Raw genomic sequence first — 16,681 nt, 5'->3', positions numbered from 1 at the left:
AAGATCGTACAGTGCTCTGCCTATAAAAACAGCTACGTATTTTTTTCTTCTAGAAAGGTTGCTGTGCCTAAAAAATAATTCCACTAAGCTCTGCTTGTTGTTTACACCACTTTTTTAGAAACTAATTTTAGAAACTTTACATCCCTTTTGTGTAAAAAAAACAAAAAATCTTTTTTTTTCATACCTCAATGTAGATGGAAACCTTAACTGAACAGCATTTATTTTCCTAAATCGCTGTGTATCTTAAACATTTTTTTCAATTATATACCTATTGTCACCTTTTTTGTCCTTTGTTGTGTCTCAATGCTGGTGATTACCTGCAGTCACTTCTCGTCTACAGGCGCTCTAGTAATGTCTACATGGCATTGGTGAGTTTTTTTATGGGCTGTTTGCATAATGTGTATCATTTAAGATTTCCACTGGAAGTCCATGCGACAAGGTGACAACACATAAAGCACAATTGGAAGATGGGTGCAGAATGTTGTCATCATAAACCTGGAAGTACCTGAATAAGGTATTTTATGGTAATAAAAGCTCAATTTTTATATATCGATAATGACTTTGAAATCTTATGATCATGCTAAAGCTTGCATGAGATTTTAGTGATCGGGCCTACATGCAGTTTACTTATAAGCGGACCAGTTTTCAGGGATCACTGCTGCCACAGAGAGATAGAGTGAATGGCCATCAAGACCATGAAGAGTAACTTTCAGAGTGTTCTGAATGTGAATGGAGGTGGCATGAGGTGTGAGGCACTGTCAGATGTTGCGAACACCCCTTATTTATTTATTTCAGGTACTTATATAGCGTTGTCAATTTACACAGCGCTTTTACATATACATTGTACATTCACATCACTCCCTGCCCTCAAGGAGCTTACAATCTAAGGTCCCTAACTCACATACATACACAGTAGGGACATTTTTTTTTTTTTTTATATACAGGATCCAATTAAGCTACCAGCATGTCTTTGGAGTGTGGGAGGAAACTGGAGTACCCGGAGGAAACCCACGCAGGCACACGGAGAACATGCAAACTCCAGGCAGGTAGTGTTGCGGTTGGGATTCGAACCAGCGGCACTCTTGCTGCTAGGTGAAAGTGCTAACCACTACACCACTGTGCCGCACTATTACTGCAATGGGGGGTGTAGATGGCACTGAAACCTGAAGCTAAAGATAGATGATCATTTTATGTTCCAATTGGTGGTACTTTTGTATTGAGTTGGTCCCAGGGCAGGGATCTCCAAACTACGGCCCTTCAGCTGTTGCAGAACTACACGTCCCATGGGGCATCGTAAAACTTTGACATTCACAGACATGACTAGGCATGATAGGAATTGTAGTTCCTGAACAACTGGAGGGCCATAGTTTGAGGAAACCTCCTGTAGGGCATCTGGTTGGTGGATAGGCAACTTCCACACACCGAGGTGTCAAAACAGCACCCCTGGGTTATGCTGGCAAAAGGAGATTGAAACGCAACACCCTGAAGTTTGAGTTCGAAATTAAATTTATTCCAAATACTAATTAAGTATGATAGCCAGCATGTTTCGGCGACCTGACATCACCCACTTCGACAGGTCTAAAACTGAACATAAAAGGTGGGGAAAAAAAATAATAGTTGGAAAAAAACAATATTCCTTGAGCAATGTTAAAGTGAATTATATGCATAGGGGTATATATATAAAAATCAATAATAAAGGAATAAATAAAAGTAGTAATAATAATAATAAATAACATTATTATTATTATTTTCTTCTTCTTTTTTAAAAAATCTTTTTCTTCTTATTATTACCACTATTATTATGAATAATAATTAATAAATATAAGGCCCCGTTCACATTGCAGCGACCCGACTTTGCCGGGCGACCTCATAGGTCGCGGCGCGCTGCTCGCCCCGCGACCTCGGAGTGGCCGGCATGGACTTCATAACATTGAAGTCTATGCAGGTCGCTCCGGGTCGCCCCAAAGAAGCTCTGGACCCTTTTTCTAAGTCGGAGCGACTTGTGTCGCTCCTATTAGAACGGGTCCGCAGCTTCTCTATGGAAGGCGACCTACGGCGACCTGTCAGGCGACCTGTCAGGCGACCAGGTCGCCTGACAGGTCGCCTCAGTGTGAACGGGAGCTAAAACATTAAGAGTTCAATAAAAATAAATATGTATAAATATAAAAAAACACATTTCAGTATAAACTGTGTTTATGACGTAAACATAAAAGACATAAATATGTAAATATAATATACATATAAAATATAATATAAATGATTTTTTTTAAACATACATGAAATTCTATGTCTTTAAATACTGTATAAGGACCCCTTATAACTGCGGCTGGGGCGGAATTTTTACCTTGGCCAATTGAGGTGCCCCCCCCAGTTGCCCCAGCCATTCAAGTTGGGGTCTCTCTTTAATCTTCTCAGATGTCTTCACAGCATGTCAGCTAAAATGATAGTTGTGCTTCATTACAACTGCCACTGAACACAGCAGTGCCCACCTAAAAATCCAGAAAACATGGGCTGTCAGTGGTCCTGGAGTGAGAATTTGCTGCTTATAACAGCCAATCAAATTTATATTCACAATAGAAACATCTCCAGTTGCTATGGACACAGCCATGTTTTTTTTCCATATTATCTTCAGGCTATTAAATAAACTTGTAAATTTCGCAATGCCCTGACTTCCCCAATACACGCAATATGATTTCAAAATTCATGTGGAAAGCAGCACAGCATGTTGTGTCACTATGTTGGTAAACAGTTGTACACAAATAATACACAACAATAGCTTGTCTTTTATTGGACACATTCATTTGTAAAAGCGTAAATAACGTCATTTTCAAAAAACTTCCATAAACTTCTAGTTTAAAGAACTCAGCTCTTTGTTTTAAACAAAAAGCTACTGAAATCTATCAGTGCTACTAATTAGCCATCTTAACTACTCTTATGGCTTTGGCCAAGCATTTAAAGCAGAACTCCATCCAAAAATATCAACATAAAATTTAAAGCCCATTAAAAGATAAAAAAAAAAAATAAAATAAAACAGATTTTGTTGGAATATTTACTTTCAGTCCAGAGTAAGGTGACCAGATTTTTAAAATGAAATCCGGGGACATATTTTTTTTTTTTATTGGCAAATGGCACAGGACTGCATAATACACAGAGCACTGGGCACAGGACTGCATAATACACAGAGCACTGGGCACAGGACTGCATAATACACAGAGCACTGGGCACAGGACTGCATAATACACAGAGAGCTGGGCACAGGACTACATAATACACAGAGAGCTGGGCACAGGACTGCATAATACACAGGGCCCTAGGCACAGGACTACATAATACACAGAGTGCTGGGTACAGGACTGCATAATACACAGGGCCCTAGGCACAGGACTACATAATACACAGAGAGCTGGGCACAGGACTGCATAATACACAGAGAGCTGGGCACAGGACTGCATAATACACAGGGCCCTAGGCACAGGACTACATAATACACAGGGAGCTGGGTACAGGACTGCATAATACACAAAGCCCTAGGCACAGGACTACATAATACACAGAGAGCTGGGCACAGGACTGCATAATACACAGAGAGCTGGGCACAGGACTGCATAATACACAGGGCCCCTAGGCACAGGACTACATGATACACAGGGAGCTGGGTACAGGACTGCATAATACAAAGAGCCCTAGGCACAGGACTACATAATACACAGAGTGCTGGGCACAGGACTGCATAATACACAGAGTGCTGGGCACAGGACTACATAATACACAGAGTGCTGGGTATAGGGCTACATAATACACAGAGTGCTGGGTATAGGGCTACATAATACATAGAGCGCTGGGTACAGGACTACATAATACACAGAGTGCTGGGCACAGGACTACATAATACACAGAGCGATAGGTACAGGACTACATAATACACATAATACACAGAGCGCTGGGCACAGGACTTCATAATATACAGGAGGGTGTTAGGCATAGAGTGCAGGGTTCAGAGGTTTGCTATGCACAGAGGACTCTTCTGCCCCCACATCCATAGCTCACCTCTGCACCCTTCTCTCACAGATTATATCTGCAGGCACTTCTTAGCCCTTCCCCCACAACAGCTAAACTCTCCATCTCTCCATGCAGCTGCATCAGCTCTGACCCCTGCTCTCCCACTGCCCTCACCTGTGTACAAACAGACCCCCCATCTACTCATCTCCTGCTCTCAGCCCTCCACACAGTCAATCTTTGGCTCTGTCTCTCCTGCACTGAATAGCCGCAGTAAGATCGTCCAGCAGGGGGCATCTGCATCTAAGTCACCAGGCTGTTTCTCAGCCAGCATGGGATGCCCTGTCTACGTCAATCCGGCCCTGAATCTGGGGACAAAACTGGGGACAGACTTGGACCGGGGACAGTGTCCTAAATCCGGGGACTGTCCCCAAAAACCGGGGACATCTGGTCACCTTAGTCCAGAGCGCTCTCCCCTGTAGTATTTCCTTTCCACCCCACGATGCTGTCAGGCTGATAGCCAACATCAATCAATCCACATCCTGTGAACTCAGGCCATCCCGATCCCACCCCCAGCCTGTGACTGGACAGTGACATGAGAAGCAGTACAGTGATGGGCCCATCTCTCTGTCCAATCCATGAATGGATTGGTTCCTTGTACTGCTTTTTCCTCTAATACCCCAGCTCTGCTTAACAAAGACTGCAAGAGGCTTATGCCAAGTCAAATCAAGTACTTACACTGCTTGCATTTAAAAATACATTAAAGAGGAGCTCCAGTCTCCCCCCCCCCCCCCAAAAAAAAAATAAAAAATAAAAAATTAAAGTCAGCAGCTACAAATACTGTAGCTGATAACTTTTAATATAAGGACACTTACCTGTCCAGGGATGCAGCGTTGTCCTCACCTGAGCCAATTCTTCAATCGGCTTCGGGTGCAGGCACCGGCATCTCGACTAAGGGAAATCGCTAGTAAAGCCTTCTCGGCTTTACAGCCAGTTTCCCGCTGTGCATGTGTGGGCCGCACTGCAGTTTGCGAATGATCCTGCAGTCTTCCAGGACCTGTGATGTGCCTCAGAAGGAAAAAGGACGGAGGGGCGAACTTCCGCTCGATCTGATAGGAAGTGGGAGTGGGTACCTCCCCCCAAAAAGTGCCAAATTTGGAGAGACGGGGGAGAGGATGTAAATATTAATCACCTTTTGGGTGAAGTTCCACTTTAAATATTGTATAAATGACTGCAGAATTGCATTCATTTGTGATACAGTATTATATCTGTACTGTGCCTTCCACCCACATGAAGACGCCGAGATCTCATGGACAGGCTAAATGCCCAGTGGTCATGAGGCTTTAAAGCGACCCTGTCAAGTTGAAACATATTCCAGATGAAAGGTGTCTGTAGAAGAAGAGCTTTAGGCTTACCTCTGCTTGCAACCTTTGACTCCTGCATCCCTCCTTTCTAGTGCTGCAGCCTCTGTATGCTCTTCTGCATTCTATGCTTCCGGGAGAGTCAGATACCTGTGTTACCCATCCTGCACCATATTCCATCCTGCTGAACAGGCCCCCATATGCACGATCAGAAAATTGTCCAAAATATGGCGCTTTCTAAGAGATCGTACGATAATCTGATCGTTAGTACACAGCTTTGCAGAGCCGATCACGATATTATCCGATGGGACAAACATGAAAATGTTTTGATTTTTGTTTATTCAGTACAATTTTCATCCAAAAATTCAATACAAATACAATACATTACATCACTTCTGAATTTTTATTCTGTCGTAGGAGAATTTTTGCAACTTTACTAACCTCTTCATTTTCGATATGAGATTAGCATGCAAAAAATAACAGTTGATCATTTGTCCAATAATCTGTAGCAGGCTTTAGTTAAAATAATGTACGGTGTAAGACACCAAGAAATGGAACTGATTTTCAACACTGGATGCCAGAATGCGTACAGATCTTTAAAAGAATGGCCAAGATTATAAGGCTGACCACAGATGTATCATTGTCTTCATTCAGCCAGCAGGGTAAACAAAATAAATGAACAGATTTCCCCATCCACACAAGCAAGGCGTAAGGAGGAATCCTCCCTGCTGGGACATTGTATTCTAACAGCAGGACTCTCTACTGTCAGAATACACTGTTTAGAGCCTGCAGCCACTGTTTGAGAAAAATTTTACAACAAGACCATTTGACAGAAGTCGATCATTAGATCGACTTCTGCCAAGCGGGAATGACCACAGATGGATGGAAATTTGGCCAGTTCCTGTTGAATTCCGATTCACCTATGGCTAGCTTAAAAATCACTGCTTGCCTCTGTAGAGCAGCATAAAGTATAAAGTGTCTCCCTAGAGAGAGAGAAAAAGAGTTTTTACCAAGCATCCAATATGCTTGACATATACAAACATTTTTCAGCTTGTTGGAAGATCTCAGTACAAGTAGACTCATATTGTTCCCTTTTTGAAATGAGGATGAGGCCATCACCACACTCTTATTAGCTGAATATAGAATATATAGTTACATAGTTACATAGTAGGTGAGGTTGAATAAAGACAATAGTCCATCCAGTTCAACCTGTGTAGGTGTGTGTGGCTGTAATCATCTCACATACCCCTGAATGTTCTGATCCTTGAGATGTAAGTCTAAGAGTCTTTTGAAAGCCACCATACTACCCGCAGAAACCACCTCTTGTGGTAGAGAATTCCACAATCTTGTAGCCCTAACAGTAAAGAACCCCCCACGTTGCCTGAGGTTAAAACGCTTCTCCTCTAATCGCATTGTATGCCCTCGAGTCCTCATGCAATCCCTTCGAATGAACAGCTTTTTTTCTAAGCTGGGATCCCCATTAAGATATTTATAAATTGCTATCATGTCCCCCCTCAGACGTCTCTTCTCCAGGGAGAATAAATCGAGCGATTGTAGACGCTCTTCATAGTCAAGGTCCTCCAATCCCCTAATTAGTTTAGTTGCCCTTCTCTGGACTCTCTCCAGCTCCAACACATCCCTCCTGAGGACTGGCGACCAGAACTGGACAGAATACTCCAGATGCGGTCGGACCAGAGTTTTATAAAGTGGAAGGATTATAGTCTTATCTCTGGAATACATCCCTTTCTTTATGCATGCCAATATTCTGCTGGCTTTGGCAGCTGCCGCTTGACATTGCATGCTGTTGCCTAATCTATCATCAACCAAGACTCCCAGATCCTTCTCCATTTTTGATTCCCCCAAGGGTTCCCCTCCTAACGTGTATTGTGCTTTTATGTTTTTAGTCCCCAAGTGCAAAACCTTACACTTTTCCACGTTAAACCTCATTTGCCATGTCCGTGCCCACTCTGTAATTTTGTCCAGGTCATTCTGTAGGATATCTGCTTCATGCTGTGCAGTTATTGCTCTGGCCAATTTTGTGTCATCTGCAAAAACTGATATCGAACTACTGATCCCGACCTCAATGTTGTTTATGAATAATTGTTCTTTTTCAAAAACAAGTCAGTAAGGGCAGCTCCAATTTTTTTTTCTTTACATGCTCCATTTAGTTAAAAATCTTGGTTACAAAATAGCAAATTGTATGCAGTAACTACATTCTAGTTTCAGTGGTCCTGAGGCTGAACACAGGACTGATTCCACCCTAGAGATAATTTAATCCCTTCTCAACCTTTTCATCCCAGGGGAAGCCTTTCAAATTATTTCCAGGTCTCTAAAGCTTATGCTAAAACCAATTCATTGGCGATTAGTGGGAAAAATGCCCCATACATTGGGAGTTGGTTGCAAGCATTCCCCCCTTACAGTGGTAGTCCAAATGTCACCCTAAAGCCCCATACACAGAGGTCAAATAACAGACATTCGTGCCCATGTGTACAGGTCCTTGTTTGACAGATGCCGATCCTACGACTGGCTTCTGTTGAACGAGCATAAAAGAAAACCATTGTTTTCTGTGTGTTCTGGCGGGGGGGGGGGGGGTAATACCCCTGTTAGAACACAATAGCAAAGCAGAAAGATTGCTGTACTAACACTGAATAGTTAGTACAGAGGCCTCCTCGTGAGCTCCTCAGTTTTCCAGCAATGATTGCATTGCTTTTTTCAGCGGGTTTCTTAATGGTAACCAAAGTGGACCATGCATATGTGTCTATCAGAAGCCTAAGTGACAGGGTGAGAAGCAGAAGGAAAGTTAGGAGACAGAAAGAGTGTTAGCCATTAACAGGATGTGAAGGACCTTCGCAGTAGAATCACTTGAGACTTTGGTGATTGAGCTTACTTAAAGATACGCTATAATTTTGCATATTCAGGAGAGCCCATCACCAGCAAGGTGTTCTAATCAATCCATGCTTCTTTGCCCCCTAACCCCTCTATCAGAACCCCAACTTCCTGGTTCTAATGCAACAGGGAATAGTTACATAGTTAGTGGGGTTGAAAAAATATTCCCTTCATCATCCTTTATGGGGCCAATATGTTCTGGCCTCCCATTCTTACTATTTATATACTTACAGAATTTCTTGGGGTTTTTCTTACTCTCTTCCGCTATGTGCCTTTCGTGTTCTATCTTAGCCCCCTTGATTGCGCTCTTACATTTCTTATTGCATTCTTTGTAGTGCTGGAATGCTGCCAATGACCCCTCTGCTTTGTATTTCTTAAAGGCCTTTTCTTTTGTTTTTATATGGATTTTTAGATTGGAGTTTAGCCACCCAGGGTTTATTTTAGCTCTTTTATACTTATTCTCTGTCGGAATGCACTGGCCAATACGCTTATTAAGTATATAATTAAAGCGCTCCCATTTTTCCCCAGTGTTCTTTGTTCCCAGGATTCTATCCCATTTATTATCATCTAGCATAGAGCGCAGTTTAGGGAAATTGGCTCTTTTAAAATTCAGTGTCTGTGTATTACCCTTGAATGAAGATTCATCTGATCTACCACATGTGACAATGCTCGGGGCCAGAGAGGACAATTGTTAGGCCCAAACACTGTCATGTTGGGGAGAGGATAACAGTGATGCCATCCACCCAGTCAAGCTCAGACACCCTTCAACACTAGAGCTACCTAAAGGTAGACTCATGCAACAAGCAAGGTGGTAAGGGAGCTAGGATCAGTGAGTAAGGGGGGTATTGAGCTATTAGGATACAATGTTATTTTGTCCTGATAGTACCTCTCTAAGACTATATTTGACATTGTACAGACAAAATGACTTGTGTTCATCCTAATTTATCAGGTACATGCTCATACAATTTACAAAGTTTCCAACCACAAGTTGAGTTAATGTTTAATGTGTAACTAATGTTATCTCCTTGTTAATATTTAAAAGGATAGGCAAATTACCATTTCAAAATGTATGAATGCAAAATGCGCCACAATTCTTTTACTAGAGTCACCTAGCCATTGAATACTCCTATAATTCTAGCTGTTCTTTTTACCAGTACATTTTTTAATCTGCTTTTTAATGCAGATGATTTGAAAAAGGGGTACTGCTGACTGCACTGTGAACCACATCTAATCAATCTTCCTATCTCACAGCCATGTTCTAACCTACCATGGAGTTTTGCACTTTCGTGACTGTAAACATGTATAGCAAGCATGTGGTCACCATAGAGATTAATTAGATGTGGTTCACAGTGCAGACAGTGAATTCAATTTCCTGATAAGCAAGCACACAGTCACATGGATGATTTTGGTGTGAATAAACACAACCTTTCAGCTTGACAATTGGTTCCGCTATTTTATTTAATTGTTTTAATTTTTTTCTTTTGTCCCCATTTCTTATTTTTGTGTTCATCTTTCTCTTTCTCCAATGCTATAAAGGTTAAGGGTAAATTTTATTTTACAGGATGTTCTATTTTGACATTATTATGTACATTGGATGTTTTCCTTTCTGTTCTAGTATGGTATGTATGTTTTTGATACCAAAAAAAGGGATTATGCAAAAACAAAAAAAGAAATACAGAATGCACCGTGATACTGAATTTACAGGGTATATTGGGTTTTCTAAGGACAGAGCAAATCTGAAGCTATTTAATTTCATCTAAACAGGCAGGCAAGGAGAACAAGGAAGGGGGAGGAGTCACTGATCTGACTTATTCAAGTGAATAATTTCATCTTGAGCTTTTGAAGTCTGTAAAAGGCTGTTTTCAGGTAACCGTTTAGGGATAACCTGGAATTCATGTGAAAAAGAAGCAGCGAACAAACTAAAAAGTCATACAAATGATTGTGAGCATCGTGGGCCCTTTTTTTGTGCAAGCAGGCAATAATGAGTGTCTTGGGATCATTATGGTTTGCTTGCACAGAAACAGACCAAAATGCTTGCATTTAGCTTAATCAAGTTATGAGCTAATCATGAGTCCTTTTCACATGCATTTCAGGCTATCTTTTTGTTCTGGAAAATCTCCCTGCAAACAGTTCCCAAATTGATGCTACGTAGAGTAAAGGATGAAAAGTACCTATAGTGCTCCTCTGTCAGCAAAGAAAGGAATCGGGCAGATTGGGGCCCTAGGTCTAAATAAGATTGCAATAGGCACAGAGAAGCCATCACATTTGCAATGTCTATACTTGAATGGACAAATCAAACACTAACTGCCTACAAGTGCATCTACCTATGTGTAGTGACATTTAGGTGCACAGCTTTAAGTACTTACACTATCGCCCTAGCTTTCTGCAATAGGGTTGTAGCTGGGCCACTTGAACACCTATTAGACCCTGGTCTCCTGTCTAGGTTGCCTCTCTGATAATGCAGCTCTATGCCATCATAAGGAGTGCATCTTGAGTTGTCCAAGTGCCCATTAAAATCCTATAAGTATGGATATTTATCCACTTGGATAAATTACGTTTTTTTTAAACGATGTGCGCACATAGCATATGGCAGAACTTTGTATGTGTCAAGAAGCTTGCATTAGTTCTTTTTCCAGCCGGTACCAATTTTTTAAGTAGCGTCAATTTTGACTGAAGGTCACTTTCCCTCTCCCCTTTTTCTTATTTGTCTCTCCTTCTCTGCACTCTTTCTCTCTAAGCTTCTCTTTTTGAATGCTCCTCTCCCATTTCCCCTTTTCTCTCTCCTCCTATCCACATCGTTTTTCTCTCCTCAATTTTCTTTCCTTTCTTCTGCTCTCTTCTCTCTCTTCCTCTTTCTGCTCTCCTTACCCTTTCCTCTTCTCTGTTCTAGTCCTTTCTTTCTGCTCACTTTTTCTATTCCCCTCATCTCTTCCCTTTCTCCTCTCCCTTCTTCTTCTTACTCCATTCATCTCGCCTTTCTCATATCCTCTCTTTTTCTGTCTTCTCATCTCTTCTTCCCCCTTTCCTTCTCTCTCCTCATCCTTCGGCTTCTTCTCCCTCATCCTCCTTGCCCTTTTCCCCTCACCTACTCTTTTCTCTTTCCTCCTCTACTCTCTTCCTTTTAATTCTTCCTCCTCTCCTCCTCTTTGTACTCTGATCCACTATCCTCTGTCACCTCTTTCGTCACTCCTTAGTTTTTTTCTTTCTCCTCGTTTTTTTATTTTACCCCTTTCCTTCTTTTTGCCCCTCCTCTCTTCGGTTTCTCTCTAGTTCTCCTGTTCTCAGTTTTTTTTCTCTTTTCTATTTTCCTCTTGATTTCTCCTTTCCTCTCCATCAGTTTTTTTTCTCCTCCCCTTTCTTACACTTGGCTGGAGACTGACTTGTTTTCCTAGCTTGACAGAGATTAGCTAACACTACCCCTCCCTCCCTCCCCTGCCTTTCTGTGGACTTCACCCTGAAGGGGATGACCTCATAGATGACAGCAATGAGAGAGGAGGGGCTTGGGGATATATAAGCCTACGGAGAAAGCTCAGAAGAACAGCACTGACTGCTCAAAGAAATTACTGGGCGGAGAAGCAGGCACTTAGTTTTGATCAATATGTCCACAATCCTGGATATTCGCACTATTTATCAGGTAAGACAGGCTTGGGTGATTCATGGTGGGCAGAAGTTTTTTGTTTTTGTGTTATTTACAAACACAGGGCAACAATATGTCTTTTGTTTTAGGCCAATAATTGTGTGTGTGTGTCTACAAACTTTGGGAAACTTAAAAGATACTTTCAGAGACTTTTAACAGAACTTTACTGCTTTGTGATAGAGCTGTTTATGCCGGCCTGATTACTGACAAAGGAGATCAGGCAGGGTGGGGACCCTTAAACCGGATGTGAGATGAAAAGATCATTTTGTGCATTTAGAAGACTGTTAGGAATGAGGAGGTCGAGAGGGCATAAAGGTGACCCTGAACATGGCAGTGATAGGAGGGAGTTTAGGCTGGTTTGAATTTATGATGTGGCGATGGGTGTCAACTTAGAAGACAGAAACAAGTACATCTGGGAAAGGAGATAAGCAATTACGACAGGGTGGGACAAAAATACATTTTGTCAGGCATTTTTTTTAATCAGACAATTGTCTTCATGAATTAAACTGCTTGAAATAGAATGTGTTTGTCTAGACCCAGAGCACTCAATCCTATTCAAATGGTCAGATTCCAGCTGTCATTTTCCACTGCAGGCGTAAATCGAATGCTTAGCAGAACGACAACAGACGAGCTGCAACTTGAGACATAGCTCCATGTTTTCTTTAACTCCTTAAACGCTTTTGAGATCTACCAGACCTGCCGATCGGCTCTTTGCTGTACACACCACTCCTTTAGTGCAGTAGTGTTTTACCATTGCGTTATGAAGAGAAAGGGGCTGGGGATATTTTGTGTCCTATTGTTATAGCTGTGCGCTGGTATTAAAGGCTTACAGTCTGTTACCAGGCAACTGTTTGTATTCGCAGCCAGGTGACATTAAAGCTCAGATCTGTATTGCCCAACCGTACCAAAATAACATGGCACTAATGGCATGTTGTTGCTCCCCGCCAAACTGAGTACATCAGTCCCTTTCTTCTTATTCCATCTGTCACTCACATCTTCCACTGTGCTGTCAATCATGTTGTAAACCTACGTATAACTTAATCTTTGTAACCCGCTGCACCTTCCTGCCCCCCTCCGCCACTCTGTTCCTACACGTCACTCAGTCACTCAGTCCTTGTCATCTGCACACTGTACCTTCTAAAGGCTATCTACCTTTACTCCGTTACTAAGGGTTTTTAAAAGTTTTTGTCAACACTGGTACTAAAGCTGGACATGCGCATTATAATTTGATTGTACAATCTCTATACAGGCTCCTTTAGATTTATCAAAATATAAACAGACATAGGGGTCTACCTAAGTTGTCTCTAAGGTTTTTGAGCTGCATAGTTGTTGGTAGATCTTTTGTAGGTTGTACAAACAGATTGTAACATGTGTGGTCAGCTTTTAGGGATTCTTGGCTAACAAGTTGCTCAGTAGGAATGTCAGGAGTAAAAGAAGATCTGACACAGCTTTTTTCTTGATTGGATCTTCCACACAACAACATTGCTATGTTTTTTTTCCTAAAGACAAAATCAATTGCAATATTTTGCAAGCAATTGCAAAATTTTGTTTGTCCGGATCACAAGCCCTTGAAATGCTAGCAACTGCTTGTTATCTCTTGGGAGTTGCCCTTCATGGCGCAGAATGTTGCAAGAGAGGCCTGAACCGGTCACATAACTTGCAAATGTTTGCTCTCATATGACTGGCTGGCTTTACGCAATTTATGTAGTCTTTGTGTCGTTTGTTTTTTGCTTCGAACTTTTAACTAGGCCTTAGATTTTTAAATAACCCTCTGCTGTACTCATTTCCAGCTCTCCTTCCTTTCTGTCCAGTCTTGTGTGTGCTATTTACTGATAGTAAACCAGATATGGGAAAGCTAGATTAAAGAAAAATTTAGTTGCCTATAGCAAGCAAATCCAATGCTTTTGTGTCAAGGAGATAAGAGCCAACACCTAAATAAGTCAACACAACTTACACTGTGGAATGACCAAATCTCTGCCCTAATTTTAAAGATGAATATTAATTGGTTGTTATAAGCATCTGATTCACTTTTGCCCTTGTTTGTCTGCTATGTCAAAGCTAAAGCACAGCTGGAGCAGTTTCCACTAGCAACAAAATTATTATTTTTTTTTCAAAATGATTACATTTTGTTGGGTTACCGCCCCACTCTTGATCCAGTATGTCTATTATAGTGAGAGAAAACATTCAGAGGGCACTTTTTTGGCTCAGTAAAAAGTATGAAAGGCCTCTGATCTTGTGGCTTCCTGTTTTTGAGTTCCCACCCAAATTGTGGCTCTCGGATATCTTAAGTGCTTTCATATCTTCAACCCAAACATAACCATTTCCGCATTAGCACAGATGCGTGCTTTATATTTGCACACAGCCATCTGTTCTTCCTCTAGAGGAAGTTGCTGGCTCTTCTATATGTGACCTTTGACTCCGGAACATGGTGTAACAAAGACATTTCACTTCTAAATATTCTAAGTAACAATGCATATAGAGTTGTTAAGTTACTATTTTTGGATAATGTTTTTTGCTGACATGTTAAGGCCTTGTTCTAAATCTGGTGTCTTGTTTGACCTACAGAACCTACGGAATTTAAGCCTCTCAGAAGACTGTGATACTGCCAATGACCACAGCTTCTCCAGTCCTCAGAGGAGACACTCTTGTGCTCCTGAACTGTATGATGAAACTCGCTGGGCTTCTCGCGATCCTTGGAATTTTGAACCACCTCGTGCTCCCTTCAGAGCAGATCGGTCAGTTAGCCTTACGGAAGGACCCCGGACTGCACTACCTCCTCCTCCGGGGTTCCCACCACTGAAGGCTCCCCTGCCTGCTCTCCCTGCTCCTTCACCTCGTTACAAGACAGAGTTATGTCGCACCTTTTCTGAAACGGGGACCTGCAAGTACGGCTCCAAATGCCAGTTTGCCCATGGGCAGCAGGAGCTGAGAGAGCCAAACCGTCACCCAAAGTACAAGACAGAGTATTGCCACAAGTTCTACTTGTACGGAGAGTGTCCATATGGGTCTCGCTGCAACTTCATCCACCACCCAGCTGAGCAAGGAGTCTCCCACCAGCAGGTTCTGCGCCAAAGCCTCAGCTATACTGGTGTACCAGTGCGAAGAGGGTCACCTCCACCCCCAGGCTTCCCAGATCCTGCTTCATTCTCCAGAGCTGCTTCAGTATCTCCACCACCTTCAACAGACATGCTTTTTTCTCCTGCTCCTCTTGAGACCAGAAGCCATGTTTCCACCCTCAAAGGAATGGACTCATGCTCTCGCTGTTGCTCATGTCGGTGCTCAAGAGCTGGAACCCTTCCTCAAGATATCTTCCCAAACCCTGTACTCTTCCGCACACCTTCCTCCAATTCTCTTACCGAGAATGAGTGCTATAGCAGTGGGTCAGAGTCTCCCGTCTTTGAGGTGTCAAGTCAAGTGACTTCCACCAAGAGATTGCCAATCTTCCACAGGCTGTCCGTCTCTGATTGAGGATGAAAAGCAGGGGAAAAAAGCTTACGATCAATCTTTGTTATTTCAACCTGGTGATCATACCAGCACAGCAGTTGAGTCTTTAATAAGAAGCAAGGCATTCTGTGAAGTTCCTCCACCTCCTATAAAGAGAACAATCTTAAGACTCTTTTCCAAGTGCCTTAATGCAGATACTCAGGACTAAGTGGTCTCAGTTGAAGGCTACACAGTAGCATCAAAGACCATAACTTTTTGCACAAATTACCCCCCTCCCCTCATCCAAATGAATATCTGTTGTTAGACTATTCAGATATGGGCACCTGCAAGGTTCCATAGCTAACAGGTCCATTATGTTGTGTAAGGGCTTCCCTCTACTGTGTTATTGTACAAGAGGCCCCGAATCATGTAGCAGAGCAAGGTATTTAGCATGTTTACTGCCCCTCGTCTCAAGCCCCTAGTTTGGGCTGGACCTAAACTTGTGAGAATGGGACCAGCGTGGACCAGTATCCTGGTTGTGAAAAATCTGAATTTATACCCCTGTGAACTCCTGCAATAATTTTTAAATATTCATGTTTTTGTAGGTCCTGCAATGCATTGCAGTGTTATAATACAACACCATAATATCATTCTGTAGGCTACAGATACACTACTACTTATATACACTACACTGTGTATAATGTGGATTCATACACTTATTGGCTTGTTCGCCAATGTGGTGCTGGGCCCTGTAGCAGTCAGGTAGGTTTATTGGTAAATAAATCCCAGACCTCCAAGTTGCCTGATACTCAAAAACAAAATTGGATAGCTACAGATCCTTCTCGCACCAGCAATTTTTTGAAATCACAATCTTCTGAAACAAAATTGCGAAGTTATTAACTGTATATTGGCCAGTTGTTATATGTGATTTTTTATTAAGGATATAGAGATTTTTATAAATATTTATAAGTATACGTTACTTTTTGTTGACCTTGCATGTCGCTGGAAGACATCAAGCTATGCTCGATTCATTGTGTTAAATGGTTTTGGCTTGATACACAGATAATAAGTAAGATTATGTATTGTTTCAGAACTTTGCCATAGAAATGTTTTGTAAAATGGACCAATCAGCTACAAGTTACTGTCATTTGCAACTATGTCATTGATGCACAAAGTGCTTCAATTTCTAGCAATGTGCAATAATTGCATATCAACCAAAATACAATACCAATTTAGGACCCTTTCACACGGGCGCTCCGTATGTCCGCAAAGCATCCTATTTTTTTGCGGATGATTTACGGACATAATGTAAGTCAATGGCATTGCGGATGTCAGCGGAATACCATCCACTGACATCCGATTTTTTTCCTTTCAGTTC

The 16,681-nt window shown here is 41.9% G+C and overlaps 1 protein-coding gene across 1 annotated transcript; it reads left to right on the top strand.

Moving 5' to 3' along the window:
• The first annotated feature begins 11,738 nt into the window (after positions 1-11,738).
• LOC309559520 (mRNA decay activator protein ZFP36-like) lies at positions 11,739-16,481 on the top strand. Its single transcript, XM_082262801.1, has 2 exons — positions 11,739-11,877; positions 14,446-16,481. The coding sequence occupies exons 1-2, from the start codon at positions 11,842-11,844 to the stop codon at positions 15,346-15,348; spliced, it is 939 nt and encodes a 312-aa protein (XP_082118927.1). The 5' UTR covers positions 11,739-11,841; the 3' UTR covers positions 15,349-16,481.
• Positions 16,482-16,681: the final 200 nt, after the last annotated feature.

This window comes from Pelophylax lessonae, assembly GCF_965119305.1.
Source record: "Pelophylax lessonae genome assembly, chromosome: 7".
Lineage (NCBI taxonomy): Eukaryota > Metazoa > Chordata > Amphibia > Anura > Ranidae > Pelophylax > Pelophylax lessonae.
The sequence above is the reverse complement of the archived record's forward strand: the minus strand, read 5'-3'. Positions and strand labels throughout refer to the sequence as shown.